This window comes from Eschscholzia californica, unplaced genomic scaffold (genome assembly GCF_041429995.1).
Source record: "Eschscholzia californica isolate CP2 unplaced genomic scaffold, dmEscCali1.0.p SCAF_1, whole genome shotgun sequence".
NCBI classification, from domain to species: Eukaryota; Viridiplantae; Streptophyta; class Magnoliopsida; order Ranunculales; family Papaveraceae; genus Eschscholzia; species Eschscholzia californica.
Window position 1 is genome coordinate 44,995,500 of NW_028238198.1, and position 14,751 is coordinate 45,010,250.

Consider the following 14,751-nt stretch of genomic DNA (forward strand, 5'->3'; position numbering starts at 1 on the left):
GTGGAGAAAGGAGAGGAGGGTGTAACCTTGGCTATAAGCACCCGGCTGCTCAATCTAACGGCCCATACTAATGCTGATGTGGCTGGGACGGCTACATTTGTCCAGAGGTTTGTCCCAATCAGCACCCATCCACCTATTTTAGTATATAGATAGACTAGGGTATAGCCCGTGCCCGTAGGGCAAAAAATTTCTATATTTATGTTATACAAAATTATCAAATATTTCGGTCTTATACAAATATCAAAATAATGAAAATATATTTAAAATAATAACCGGGAGTATATACAAATATCAAAGTAATGAAAATTATCAAATATTTCGGTCTTATACAAATATCAAAGTAATGAAAATATATATCGAGTTGTTTGAAGGGAGAAAAGATGAAAGAGAGAAAAAGAGTTAGAGAGTTTTTAGGGAGTGGGTAGTTATTTTGACTGTTAAATATGACCAGCGCTTTGGGGAAAGCAAAATAGTTTCTGGGGTGTGAAGACTTGGTCAAAAATTGGTCAATTTTGTTTGACAATTTTATTTTGTAAGTTGTTAGAGGGAAATAAAAATAAAAATAAAAACCCTCCACCTCACCTCACTCTCTCTCCACCTCACCTCTCTCTCTCTCTCTCCACCTCATCTTCTCTCTCCCCACCTCATCTTCTCTCTCCCCACCTCATCTTTCTCTCTTTTCCGACTAGGTCGCTGGCCGGAAAATTTTCCGGCCGGCGACTTAGTCGGAGAAGAGAGAGAGGTAAGGTGGAGAGAGAGGTGAGGTGGAGGGTTTTTTATTTTGAACCATATTCCCCATAAAATATGTTTCCCCGGAAACTTTTCAAAATTTTGCATATTCCCTTTAAAGTTTCACACCCCGGAAACTATTTAGCTTTCCCCAAAGCGCTGGCCTTAAATATCTATCTTTTCAAAGACTCTTTGAAATGAAGGGTCATGATTTACAAAAGAACATTGTACAACCGAGATTTATAAACCAAAGTTATGACATGACACCAAAAGTGATGACTAGGACAAACAAAAAGATAAATCAAGCCGTCCATCCAAGATCGTCACTAATTTCAACCGTTTGATCATTTCCGTTATGATAAGCGTTGGGGATTCATTAATTGCTCTAATTTAATTGGCTCATACTTTGGGTGCCCTGGAATCAAACCTAGGAAATTATCTAGGCGCCTCAAATTATAGCAATTGAGCTCTAGGTGCCCCAGACTTTTTTAAATGTGGGATGGCGCCTGTAGCAGTTGCTTTTATAACAAACCCTTAGTCTTTCTCTCCCATTAAACAATCTGCTTTCTCTTCCGTTACCTTTCCCTTCACCACTTCAATATTCCAACGATTTCCTCCATGTCGTCAACAGTTGGTAGCCCAAGTGATCCAAGGTGTTGACATAAACTCCAGAAACCCCTGGAGGTCCCAGGTTCAAATCCCAGAGAAGGTGGAATCTTTGGTTATTTGAATTGGGATTATTAGGGTATTAATAATGATGTAGATGGGCTTTAGGCCATAGTTTAGATGGGCTTCAGGCCATAGTTTAGATGGGCTATAGGCCCGGTTTGTTTGAGTTTGTATGGGTAGTAATCGAGCTTATCACATCTATGATGTATCAATACCAAATTGTAATGGAATTACCAAAAAAAAAACGATTTCCTCCATGTCTTCCGTTAGTTTTTTCTTCACCACTTCAATATTCCCTGTATCTCTCTCCTACCTGTCATCATTCATCCATTAATCCTCATCAATGGAGGAACTTCAGTTACTTTACCTCTGTACAAAACCAGAGCTGTTCACCACGATTTTGCACCCTTCTAATCAAGGTTACTTTCCCTGAATCAAGGTTCATGTTGTTTTGAACTTTTTGTAAAAGATTTGATAGTGGTTTATTGTTCTTCTTTTGATGTTGTATGTTCTCCGTCCCACGACTTTGGTTGATTATCACCTTCAGTATGCTACAGACTCATCCAATTTAACAACCCTAATTTGGTAAATTCAAAATCCTAATATTCATTCAATTAAATTGTTTTGATTTTCAATATTCTTTTGGCTTTTTAATTCGGAAGTGGGTAGTGAGGATTTCAAATTCCCCTTTCTTTCTAACAATTGTTTTGATTCCCAGCTCCATCATTAAGCCAAGGTTAGTACTCAATTGTTCTTCTCTCAATAACAATTTTATGGTGTTTCTCTCTCCTTTTTGGATTGATAGATTTTAGTTAGATTTATTTGTGAATAATTCATTTTTAACCCATCAATTTCCTTATGTTTGTTGATGTTGAAATGTTCATGCCAACCATAAGTTATCCAGTCAGAAGAGATACATGATATGTGCTCATGGACATTGCACTGAAATACATCCCACTTCAAGGATGGCTCAATAACATCCCATGCCAAGGATGTATTATAATAAACTCAAAAATTTATAATTATGGTATATATATATTGCAGTATATGTACTTATTCGATCTTCATATTATATGCTGATTTGTATCTTGAGTGTCATGTAATGTTTCTCGGAGTCTTTGTTAAAAAAGATATTGAAGGTTGTATATGAAGTAAATTTTCACAATTCGATTTGTATAGTGTTATAGATGAAAATAATAACCAGGCAACACATATGTTTTATATAATAAACTCAAAAAATTATATTGTGTCTTGAAGTGGGTTGAAATCTTTTTTTTGTTGAAACAATGTGGGTTGAAATCTTACGTAGATGGTTTGATTTGCCCCATGTCACTCTCTTAATTGGTTTGGCCAAATCCGGCAGCCCACATTAGATTCTATATTCTACCCGGATTTTTTTGATGATTCTCACTGTTGTAATAAGTTTTTCAAAGTGAAATTGAAGTGCATAGAATTATATGTCTATGTATTTGTTAATGACTCGTAAAACGACATCTATCCATCTAAATCCAGTTTGTTAGTTAGTGAATATTATGTAGTTTTACCAAAATTAAGGGCCTGTTAAATACAATATATGTAGTGCACTGTAATATTTCTAAGAAATATAAGCATGGTTTTCTTCAATATGTTTAGAAAGTGAACGTTATCGTTGCTTCATAGATTATTCTCTACAACATCGAAGACTTCACTTCAATAATAAGCACTCGAACTGCGTGAACGTGTGGTTAGTATGTATGCATTATGGGGGCTTTTCTAGATGTCTTCGTGGGATGTATTTTAGTGCAAAGGATAAAGAAGAGATGATGTCCATGATATACGAGCAAAAAAACCGAGCATGATCTGGATACTCATTTCAACACTTTGTAATAAATATATTTTTTTTTTTTGTTTCAATTTCATTTTTCTAATTCAAATTTTTAAGAATAAACCTGTTATAAATTATAATTTTTTAGTTTTATATTTTCGTTTAACATCAGCGTCCGTGCCGGAGGCACGGGTCATACCTAGTCTATTATATAAAACACAGTGGTGTTTTTTGAGGTGAACCATTGATTTATGTCTGAGATATTATTGTCTCTCGGATTGTAATCTGAATTTTTTTATTTAACGGTTAAGATACATTCCTCGTATCTAAGTGAGTAGTTACTAACCACCCGTTAAGTTCTCTTCCTTTAATTTAGTCTTAGTGGTTACACGTATTTGTCTCTCTCATCTCCCTGTATCTATAACAATTAATTACCGGTCCGAGAGTCGGGATAGTGGGGCATCCAATTTAAAACTTTTTGCTCCCGGGCTGAGGGTTTGGAACTGCCGGTGGCGCCACCCCTTTGTAATCTTTGTTCATATCCTTCTCTCTTATCCAATCTACTTTAAACCTCCTTCCCTCTCTCTCTCTCGATTAGCAACCTATCCAAATTCCAAACCCAATTTCCAAAAACAACACATCTGATTACAGTAACACAACAACATCAACAAACGGGATTTCGTTCAAGAGAGAGACGATGAAGTTTGATCAAGAACGATCATCAATTATGCTCTTCCTTTAATTAGGGTTTCAAATTTCATTTTTCCTCAATGAAGTGGCAAGAGAATCAGATCTCTTCCTTTCTCTCTCTATTTGATGGAGACAGGAAAGAAAGATGGAAATTCGTTTGATCAAGAACAATCATCAAATATACATAATTCACAAACATAAACTTCTAAAGAATTAGATGTGGCGGTGGATCTAGTGAACTCTTTTTCTTCTTCTTCTTCTTCTCGTTCTTCGTCGGTTTCTTCTTCAAATGATGACGGTTATGTTAAAGTTTCTGTTGAATTAGAAGGAAGTAGTGATGTTGTTGGTGAATTAGGTCATATATCTGAAAGTAAGATGAGTTCGGTGAAGAATTTCAGTAGAGGCGACGATTTTCTGTGATGGAGGCAGTTCTCCGGTGATGCGACGGTTTCCGACGATGACAGCAGTTTTTCCGGTGACGAATTTCCGGCGACAATAACGGTTTTCCGGCGAAATTGGCTGTTTTCCGGCGAATGTGACGGGGATGTAAATTAATTTATTCTTATTTTGTATTTTCTGTTATTTTGGTGACCTTTAGGGTCTTTTCATCCGTGATCTATAGGATCCTTTCATTTTCGTCCTTCTTTTTCTAGTGTCGTGTCTAGTCCAATTTCTTTCTCATTATGAGACACTTTGCATTTAAAGGTATGCAACTCTCATGATGTTTGAAGAGAGAAATAATTAACATTATCCATGTACATCAGTGAATTATTCACTTATGAATGAAAAGGGATTCCATGGTTTCAAAAAAAAAAAACAATTAATTACCCACTTTCAATTTCTCTTCTTTAAAATACTACCCCATTATCTCTCCATAGTGTTGGTCGATTTTTTCCAAGTAACTACCAAGAATCAGTTACTAGAATAACTACAATCCAACGTCTCTAAATAAATCTCAGGATTACACGGGGTCAATCTACTCTTTAAAATTAGTTTTCTAACTCCTCACTTATCCCTTAAATAGAATTGCTCATTTCTTTAGTTTTATTTCTTTTTTTTTTCAAACCATTGAAACCCTTTTCATTCATAAGTGATTAAATCACTGGTTTACATGGCAAAATTAATTCCTCTCTGTTCAGCGACATTAGAGTTACATAAGTAAATTTTAAGAACTTCGAATGTAAAATACCTCATGAGGTGAGAGAACTTGGACTAGACTCTGACGAAAAAGATAGAAAAAGATGAAAGGATCCTAAAGATCACGAATAAAAGGACCCTAAAGATAGTAAATTCTCTTATCTTTTTTATTTGTGTTTTGTTTCTTCTAATGTTTGAATTCTCTTATTTATTTTTCTAACGTTTGAATTCTCTTATTTTTTCTAATGTTTGACTTTTCCTTATTTATGTGCAGGACCTGTAAATTGATTATCGAGATGAAGCAGGTTCTCTTTCGTACTTTTTCTCACTTTGGTATTTCTAATCCACTTCTATTATTGTTTTTCATATGTAATATTGATTTCATATGTTTCAGGCTCCAATGAAAGAAGGCTATCTCACCATCTTCATTGTGCTTTAATCTTCTCCTCTCTTGCTCTTCTTCTCACTGTTGTTCTTAATTGTTATGTATAATTGTTTCTTCTTTGTTAATTTGTGGTTTCTCCGTCTTTCCATCTCTTTAGGGTAACTCATATTGTAATCGTTGTTTGGCGGTTATCCTTACTATGTTCCTCTCTTCACTGTAAATTGTTGGAAGATCTCCTCCACTCGGCTAAACCGAGTGGATTAGGTCCACGGTTAGGATAAGGATTCCTAAGTTAATTAGGTTTCCTAGTATGATTAAGATTGTTGTATTTTAGATAGAGTTAATTAGAGTTTCATATTTCTAAACTTCTCCTATGTAAACCTATATAAAGAGATCCATACATAATGTAATATCAAGTTGTAAGTGTTAATAAACAAGGTTTTTACCTATCTCTCTCTCACGATCAACTCTTCACCATTATCATCATCTCTCGGTCTTCACCTTCATCAAACATCTCTTGGTTTGACCGAGAATCTCCCTCACTATACTCGGTTATAACCGAGAAGCATCTTCAACAAACTCTCGGTCATACCCGAGAGGTTCAAGCTTCCAACCTCGGCTATAACCGAGAGTCACTCATCTTCTCCCTCGGGTTCAACCGAGAGTTATTCAAGCTGTCTCATCCCTCTCGGTTTTCACCCGATCATCTCCTCTATAACTCGACTTAACTCGAGTTATACATACAAAGGTATTTATCCTTTCACATGGTATAAGAGCCTAAGTTTTTTTTTTTGAATCATGACTACTCCCGAAACTTCGGAAACTTCTCAAGTTCACAATAACATCAATAGTGGACCGTTTGATGTTCACCATTCGGATTCCCCCACTACTATTCTTATTACACCACTTCTCACCGGTGATAATTATTCCTCATGGTCTCGAGGAATGTCAAAAGCCTTAAGAGCAAAAGGCAAACTAGGTTTCGTAGATGGAAGCATCAACAAACCCACCGATCCTAATGAGTTAGAACAATGGGGACGATGTAACGATCTCGTCTCTAGTTGGCTTATCAATTCGGTAGACCCACCTCTTCGATCATCCATCTTATATGATGAGACGGCTTCCGATATATGGCATAATCTTTATGACCGATTCCATCAAAGTAATGCTCCAAAAATCTTTCAACTCAAGAGAGCAATTTCTTGTCTTAAACAAGACAATTCCGACGTTTCAACATACTTTACTAATCTCAAGGCTCTTCAAGACGAACTCAATTCCTTGTTAATCTCCGAGCCTTGTACATGTGGTCATGGTCGTTCCTTGGTAGAAAGAACTAACCAAGATAGAGCCATGGAGTTTCTCCAAGGACTTAACGATAGATTTTCCTCTATTCGGAGTCAAATTTTGTTGATTGAACCCTTCCCATCAATCCTACGTATTCATTCCCTTATTAAACAAGAAGAGGTTCAACAAAATCTCATTACTCCTATGCATATCGACTCCAACAACGCTGCCCTTGCCGTTGGAAATAATGAATATAATCAAAACCGTTACAACGGTTCGGAGAGGCAACGTACAAAAAGACCTCGACCCTTTTGTGACAATTGCAAGATTCATGGTCATGATGTTACTTCTTGCTATAAGATACATGGTTATCCACCCAATTATGGTCAACGCAATCGAAATCGCAATCGCCAAGACCCTATGGCCAACTCGGTTTTGGATCAAGGTACGGGGGTGCCTACAGCAACCTCATTAACTAATGAGCAATACCAAAACGTCCTTGCCCTTTTGGAACGATCCCAACAGCCCACATCTACTAATTCTAACGGCACCAACAAAGATCCTCTAGTCAACTTAACGAGTAAGTTTTCTTCTTCTTTTCATCCTCCTTGGGTCATTGATTCGGGAGCCGCTAAACATATTTGTTCAAATCTCTCAAGATTTTCTTCTTATTCCCTTGCTCCACCGGACTTATATGTTCGTTTACCGGATGGTTCCCGAATCAAGGTTGATCACATTGGTACCATCTATTTTTCAAATAGATTTTATTTACAAGATGTGCTTCATATTCCATCTTTTCAATTTAACCTCATATCTATTTCTCAAATATCTAATTCACTTCGTTGTACCGTCCTTTTTGACCGCAATTTGTGTGTTTTTCAGGACCGAACAACGAGGACGGAGATTGGGCATGGTAGTCTTCATGATGACCTTTACTTCCTTCGCACGGAGCGTCCCATCCTTTCGGTTTCAAGTTTAGATAGTTCTAGTCATGAGTCTTTTTCTTTATGGCACTCCCGCTTGGGACATCCATCTTTTAGTCGTTTTCAATTTTTTAATTCTAAACTTTCTTGTTTGAATTTTAAATTTTTATCTAATAAAGTACCGTGCGAAATTTGTCCACTTTCTAAACAATCTAGGTTACCTTTCCCACTTAGTACTTCTTCTACCTCTCATATATTTGAGTTAGTCCATGCGGACGTATGGGGACCCTTTCCGGTCCCATCCACCTCCGGGTGTAGATATTTTTTAACCCTTGTCGATGATTATTCACGTTGTACTTGGATTTTTCTTATGAGTTCCAAATCGAATGTTAGCAAATTCATAACTAATTTTTTCGATTATGTTTCCACGCAATTCAATTGCAAAATCAAAACATTGAGATCAGACAATGGATCCGAATTCATGAACTCCTATTTACAAAATTGGTTCATAGAAAAAGGAATTATACACCAACGAAGTTGTACTTACACACCACAACAAAACGGGGTAGTTGAACGAAAACACCGCCACATTCTTGAAGTGGCCCGTTCCTTACGCCTTCAAGCAAATCTTCCTCTCTTCTTTTGGGGAGAATGTGTGTTAACCGCGGTTTATTTGATAAATAAGTTACCGACACCCAACCTAAAAGGTAAGTCTCCTCATGAACTTATACTCGGTTCTCCTCCGAATCTTTCCCACCTTCGTGTGTTTGGTTGTCTTTGTTATGCCCGAATTCCATTGGTCAAAACAAAGATGGATGCCCGTTCTTCCGCCGGAATATTTCTTGGTTACCCCAATGGACAGAAGGGTTACCGTATATACGACATCTCAACTAAACGAATTTTTATTTCAAGAGATGTAACGTTTGTCGAAACTAGGTTTCCAATGTCCTCTTCTCTTCCGGCGGAACCACTACCTTCATGTACTCCGCCTCATCTATGCATTGAAGACAATGGTACGTTTGCCTTTCCGGCGAACGTACCGAAACAGACCGTCCAGCCGACGGACAGCAGCTCGGACGAAGCTGCTGTTCCAGTCAGTTCTGGACAGGAAACAGACGCAGGGGTGCCTCCAGACACCCCTGCCAGACCTGCTTCAGGTCTGCTACAGACAGCCACTTCGGGGGTGCCTGCAGACTCCACTGTCAGGCTTCCCTGTCCAGGGGCGTCTTCAGATTCTGTCGCTCCATCATCTACCGACACCTCCTCGTCCCCTCCCTCACCGAACGTCGTTCCCACTTCGGATTCCGGCGAGGAGAATACCGGCCGCCCCAAGAGGTCTCGCCGACCACCGGCCCATCTTGCGGACTACGTATGTTCCAACACGAGTTCTATCAAGTATCCACTTGAAAATTATTTCTCTATTAACTCGTTTTCCACTTCCCATCAACAATTTCTCTCTTCGGTCTTAACGACAACCGAACCAACATCTTTCACTCAAGCAATGAAGTCCTCTCATTGGAAAGACGCCATGGCCAAAGAAATTTCGGCCTTGGAAGAAAATAAAACTTGGACGATTACCAGTTTGCCTCCTGGCAAGAAACCCATCAGTTGTAAATGGGTGTATAAAATCAAATTCAAGTCCGATGGCTCCATCGAACGCTATAAAGCACGCCTGGTAGCTAAAGGATACACCCAAATAGAAGGGTTGGATTACAATGACACTTTTGCTCCAGTTGCTAAATTAGTTACTGTTCGTGTCCTTCTTTCCATCGCCGCCATCAAAGGCTGGACTCTCCATCAATTGGATGTCAATAACGCCTTCCTTCAAGGCGATTTGAATGAAGAAGTTTACATGAAACTTCCACCCGGGTTTTCCTCTCAGGGGGAGTCTAAAGTATGCCATCTTCACAAATCCCTTTATGGACTAAAACAGGCCTCCCGTCAATGGTTTTCAAAATTTTCATCCGTTCTTATCGAACGTGGTTTTTCTCAATCCAAAAGTGACTATTCCCTTTTTACTTTTCGTTCTCACTCCACTCAGATCTACGTTCTTGTCTATGTGGACGACATAATTATCACGGGAAATAATGATCATGCTATTTCCCAGTTAAAGATATTTCTTAATAAGGCATTCTCCTTAAAAGATTTGGGACGCTTACAATACTTTCTTGGTATTGAAGTATCTCGCTCGTCACAAGGCATTTTTCTATGTCAACGGAAATATGCACTTGATATTCTAAAAGATTCTGGACTAACCGCTGCACGTCCTTCGGAGTTTCCCATGGAACAAAAACTCCGCCTCTCTCCCACCGACGGGACACCATTGGCCGATCCGTCAATTTATCGTCGCCTCATCGGACGACTGCTTTACTTAACGGTCACACGACCAGATATCACTTTTGCAGTTAATAATCTCAGTCAATTCATGCAAACACCCAGTCAAGTACACCTAGACGCCGCTCATCGCGTACTACGATACTTGAAAGGTACACTTGACAAAGGAGTCTTCTTATCCGCAAACAGCTCTCTCCACATTACAGGATACTGTGATTCGGATTGGGCTGGTTGTCCTTCAACCCGTAGATCAACTACAGGATATTTTACAATGATTGGGTCCAGCCCTCTTTCCTGGAAATCAAAGAAACAACCCACAGTTGCCAAATCTTCGACAGAAGCAGAATATCGAGCTTTAGCCATACTTACATGTGAATTACAATGGCTCAAGTATTTATTACTTGACTTTGGAATTGATCATTCCGACCCGATGACAGTTTACTGTGACAATCGGGCCGCTCTCCACATTGCTGATAACCCCGTCTTCCACGAACGTACCAAACACATTGAGATAGATTGCCACATCGTTCGTGAAAAGATTAAAGACAACGTCATTGCCACGCGCTTCACCAGTTCAGATAATCAGTTAGCGGATATCTTCACAAAACCACTTGGGGCAGAACCGTTCAAGAACATTATTGGCAAGTTAGGCGTTACTTCCATTCCCGCTCTAACTTGAGGGGGAGTGTTGGAAGATCTCCTCCACTCGGCTAAACCGAGTGGATTAGGTCCACGGTTAGGATAAGGATTCCTAAGTTAATTAGGTTTCCTAGTATGATTAGGATTGTTGTATTTTAGATAGAGTTAATTAGAGTTTCATATTTCTAAACTTCTCCTATGTAAACCTATATAAAGAGATCCATACATAATGTAATATCAAGTTGTAAGTGTTAATAAACAAGGTTTTTACCTATCTCTCTCTCACGATCAACTCTTCACCATTATCATCATCTCTCGGTCTTCACCTTCATCAAACATCTCTTGGTTTGACCGAGAATCTCCCTCACTATACTCGGTTATAACCGAGAAGCATCTTCAACAAACTCTCGGTCATACCCGAGAGGTTCAAGCTTCCAACCTCGGCTATAACCGAGAGTCACTCATCTTCTCCCTCGGGTTCAACCGAGAGTTATTCAAGCTGTCTCATCCCTCTCGGTTTTCACCCGATCATCTCCTCTATAACTCGACTTAACTCGAGTTATACATACAAAGGTATTTATCCTTTCACATAAATGCATTAATATATTTTTAATTTCAATTCTATGTTGTAAATCATTGTTTTTCTTTTTTTTTTTTTTTTCACTGGAAATGCATTAATATATTTTTTATCTCAATTCTATGTTGTAAATCATTGTTTTTCTTTTTGTTTTGAGTGAGAGTAGTTATCTAGAAAGAATTATTTATTTTTCCTTACATTTTTAATGTTTTATTGGTTTAAGAAATCTTGATGTATCTATTCAGATATATTACAACCATGTACAGAATTCAACTTTAATATTAAATTTTGATAATTATTTGTAGGAGAATGATATAATGAATGCAGTCCAACTATTTTGTCTCAAATATCGTACCTTAATTGTACTCTTAGTTCTATAGCAGGAGAATGATATAATGAATGTAGTCCAACTATTTTGTCTCAATTTGGATATTTGAATTATATCTCATCATCTTCACCCTAAATATTCAGTGTTTTCTGTTTGTTGTAATTATTATTTTTTGTTGAAATAGTGGTTGTAATTATTTGATAATGTGTTATCGTATCTTTTAGACACATTTGAAGTGAACTTTTTAAGTTAACTATTGTTTTCATAATAGTTGGTTATCCCTTCTTTTAACAACTAGGTGTCCACCGCGCCCTATGGACGCGGTAGATCCCTTTTGGCTACGCCGTCAATACACGTACCTGTCACAATGGAATATGTCTTAGTGGCATATCCATATCAGGGGTATGTGTATACACATAGACGTGTATATACCACGATATTCATTTTTACACCATCTAGAATCATACAGTGACATGTGATTCGCATAGAAGATGCGAATTACAGGTCCAGTATAATGTTGGATGGTGTAAAAATGAATATCGCGGTATATACACGTCTATGTTATACACATACCCCTGATATAAATATACCACTAAGACATATTCCATTGTGACAGGTACGTGTATTGACGGCGTAGCCAAAAGGGATCTACCGCGCCCATAGGGCGCGGTGGACACCTAGTATATATATATATGGCTAGAGAATTTTTCTTCTTTTCGTACTTTTGCCGCAAGTGGACCTTGGCTTAAAATGGTATGTTAAGATTGCTCTACATGTATCGGTTGTTTATTCATTTATTCATATTTCCTGACGTGGAGGTTTCTCCCTACTCAAGCCAGTGAAAAAATCTGAACTATATGACGATCAACATAAGTGAATGCATCGATCATCTCCTTTTGCATGCACAATATCTTCATGAATATCTCGATTTTTCAGATAATCTTTTCGGGAATGCTAGGTTCACGGACGTTTTTGACGAAGAGAAATGTCGGTTTGACGTGGCATTAACTTTGTTGAAAACTTGACTACATCTGGTCCGTTAAAGATGAAAGGGCCAGATTCAAATCTATTTACTATACCAAATCATCATCTTCCCCATTTTTAGAGAGAGAGAGAGAGTAAGAAAGTGGCAAACCCTCTTCTTCAATCATTGGTGGAATGCCATAAGGGTTGGGTCTGAAGAAGATGATTAATGAACTTCATTTAACTGATGTTTCATCTTTTTCATTTGCCCAACTTCACTTGAACCTATGCAAGATCCGGTTAACTTTTGCTCAGGCCAAACGTATGAAAGATCCAACATTTTCAAAGGGTTCTATGTAGATCACTTGCCCAACAACTATGGAAGAGAGATAGCTTAGGGATGATTCAATCACACCTAACAAAACCCTCTAGCATTTAATCTACCGTTGATTTTCTGGGAAATTTTTGCTCAAGAATAAGAAATCAGAGGATATAGAAGGAAATAGGAAGGGTTTCTGAGCTTATACAAACCCGTAAGAAGGTTAAAGGTTAAGCTAGTGTTCAAGCTCTTTAAGAACTTCATCATCCTAAAAAACAGTGGTTTCTCGGTATTCTCTCTCTAAGTAGGGAAGATGATGACGTGGCATGAGAAATATATTTGAATCTCGACCGTTCATCTTTAACGGCCCAGATTGGTCAAGTTTTCAAAAAGTGAATGCCACATCATTTCGGCATTTCCTTTCGTCAAAAACCTCCGTGAACCTGGCATTCCCCAAATTTTTTTGGCTAATGAACTAGAAATACATAAGAATTTTACGATTAGTTAATCATAGTGTTAAATTTTGATATAATCCTTTATGAGTACCTAAGCCTCAATAAGGCCTATAAAGTCGTCTAATAGAATTCTTAAAGAAGTTTTCAAGCTCAATCAGATTCTAAGTTTCACAGAGAAAGCTAGGAAGGAAGAACTGCATATTCTTATCGAAGTTTCAAGCTAAACCTACTCACCTACGTACATGTTTATCTCAATGAACAAACAGATTCTAAAGTTACATCTATGAAACTACCACAAATCCGATTTATGTAAGTATGAATATCACCAAGACCATCTGAACCCAAAACGAAGTTGGTATAAGACTTTCATGCCAACCACAACTGCGAGTTATTTCCTTACGTCCGTTATATGGTGAGCGTAATTTACACTATTCATAAAGCAAACCTATAACTAAATGAATTTGTCGTAAGGTCTATTAATGACATCCTAATGGGTGATTAATCTGCTAATGTCACTTAATAAGTTTAAGTTCCACTTAAGAGAGGACTTAAAATAGTTTACGAACAAAGAACAAACACTTTCAAATTACTTGCGGTAGTTTGACGGACTTTCAATTAAAAACCCGAATTCTACTTAATGCTCAAAATATGCTTTTCGGCAAAATGAAGTTTTTTGCTTTTAGTTTTTCTCTCTTCTAACTGATTTTTCACTTTTGAGCTTGTTTCCAATTAGATTCATGTCTTATGGAATCACTTCTCTAAGAAAGATCGACCACTAACTCTTCCCTCTCTGCTCTTTTTTGTCTTCAAGTTTTCAATAAATTTAATAGATATGGTTCAGAAAAACCAGAATTAGTCTATATAGTTTTGATTGCCGAAGGAAGAAAGTGAACTCAATAAAAAATAAAATATTCCGACCTACCGGATTCGAACAAGTGACCTAAGGATTAATCTGCTACAACTACAGTCCTCCGCTCAACCAACTGAGCTAAGGTCGGCTTATATCAAATATTTGATGTAGTTAGTTTAATCAGAAGGAATCAATTTGTTCTGTACTTGTACGGTTATACCTCCCAATTTGAGGTGATGATATGTTCAAGCCAATGAAATGTTAAGGAAAACTTGAATTCATATAGGAAATCACTGAATACATTGGAACTTTGTTTGGGTGATGAACCTTATCAACTGATGAGTTTTAATTTGCTCAAGTGAAACCCATTTGAAGGTGAGACAATCAATTAGATTTTTATTTAGGTTATGTTCTGGATGTAAATTTACTCTAGGGTTCTTCAAAACAAAGCCACATTGAGTAAAAAAAGAGGAAAAATGTTTTATGAGAATACTCTAACTTGATTATACTCAAAACAATTGCTTTCCGTACAAAGAATGTTTTAAGTTTAACTCTATATAACAAATGACAGTTTTTTGGCCATGTCATAACTTGCGTTTATAAATCTTGGACGTTCATTTCTTATTTCTAAATCTTAACCGTTCTTTTTAAAGAGTCTTCTAAAG

General features: G+C 37.4%; 1 protein-coding gene and 1 non-coding gene across 2 annotated transcripts; one reads left to right on the top strand and one right to left on the bottom strand.

Moving 5' to 3' along the window:
* Positions 1-6,359: 6,359 nt before the first annotated feature.
* Positions 6,360-11,489, top strand: LOC147567098 (uncharacterized). The gene is made up of 4 exons (XM_086656922.1): positions 6,360-7,265; positions 7,797-7,916; positions 8,433-9,895; positions 11,477-11,489. Exons 1-4 carry the CDS (start codon positions 6,360-6,362, stop codon positions 11,487-11,489), a joined length of 2,502 nt encoding a protein of 833 aa, XP_086513048.1.
* Positions 11,490-14,148: 2,659 nt separating this feature from the next.
* TRNAY-GUA (transfer RNA tyrosine (anticodon GUA)) lies at positions 14,149-14,234 on the bottom strand. Its single transcript is given in 2 exon segments — positions 14,149-14,184; positions 14,198-14,234. It is a non-coding gene; the product is annotated as a tRNA-Tyr (tRNA).
* Between the last annotated feature and the right edge of the window lie 517 nt (positions 14,235-14,751).

Coding starts and splice junctions, on each gene's coding strand:
- LOC147567098 (XM_086656922.1), top strand. CDS start 6,360: ATGTCAAAAGCCTTAAGAGCAAAAGGCAAACTAGGTTTCGTAGATGGA. Junction 7,266..7,796: donor GCACCAACAAAGATCCTCTA/GTCAACTTAACG, acceptor TTTTTATCTAAT/AAAGTACCGTGCGAAATTTG. Junction 7,917..8,432: donor ACGTATGGGGACCCTTTCCG/GTCCCATCCACC, acceptor GTCAAAACAAAG/ATGGATGCCCGTTCTTCCGC.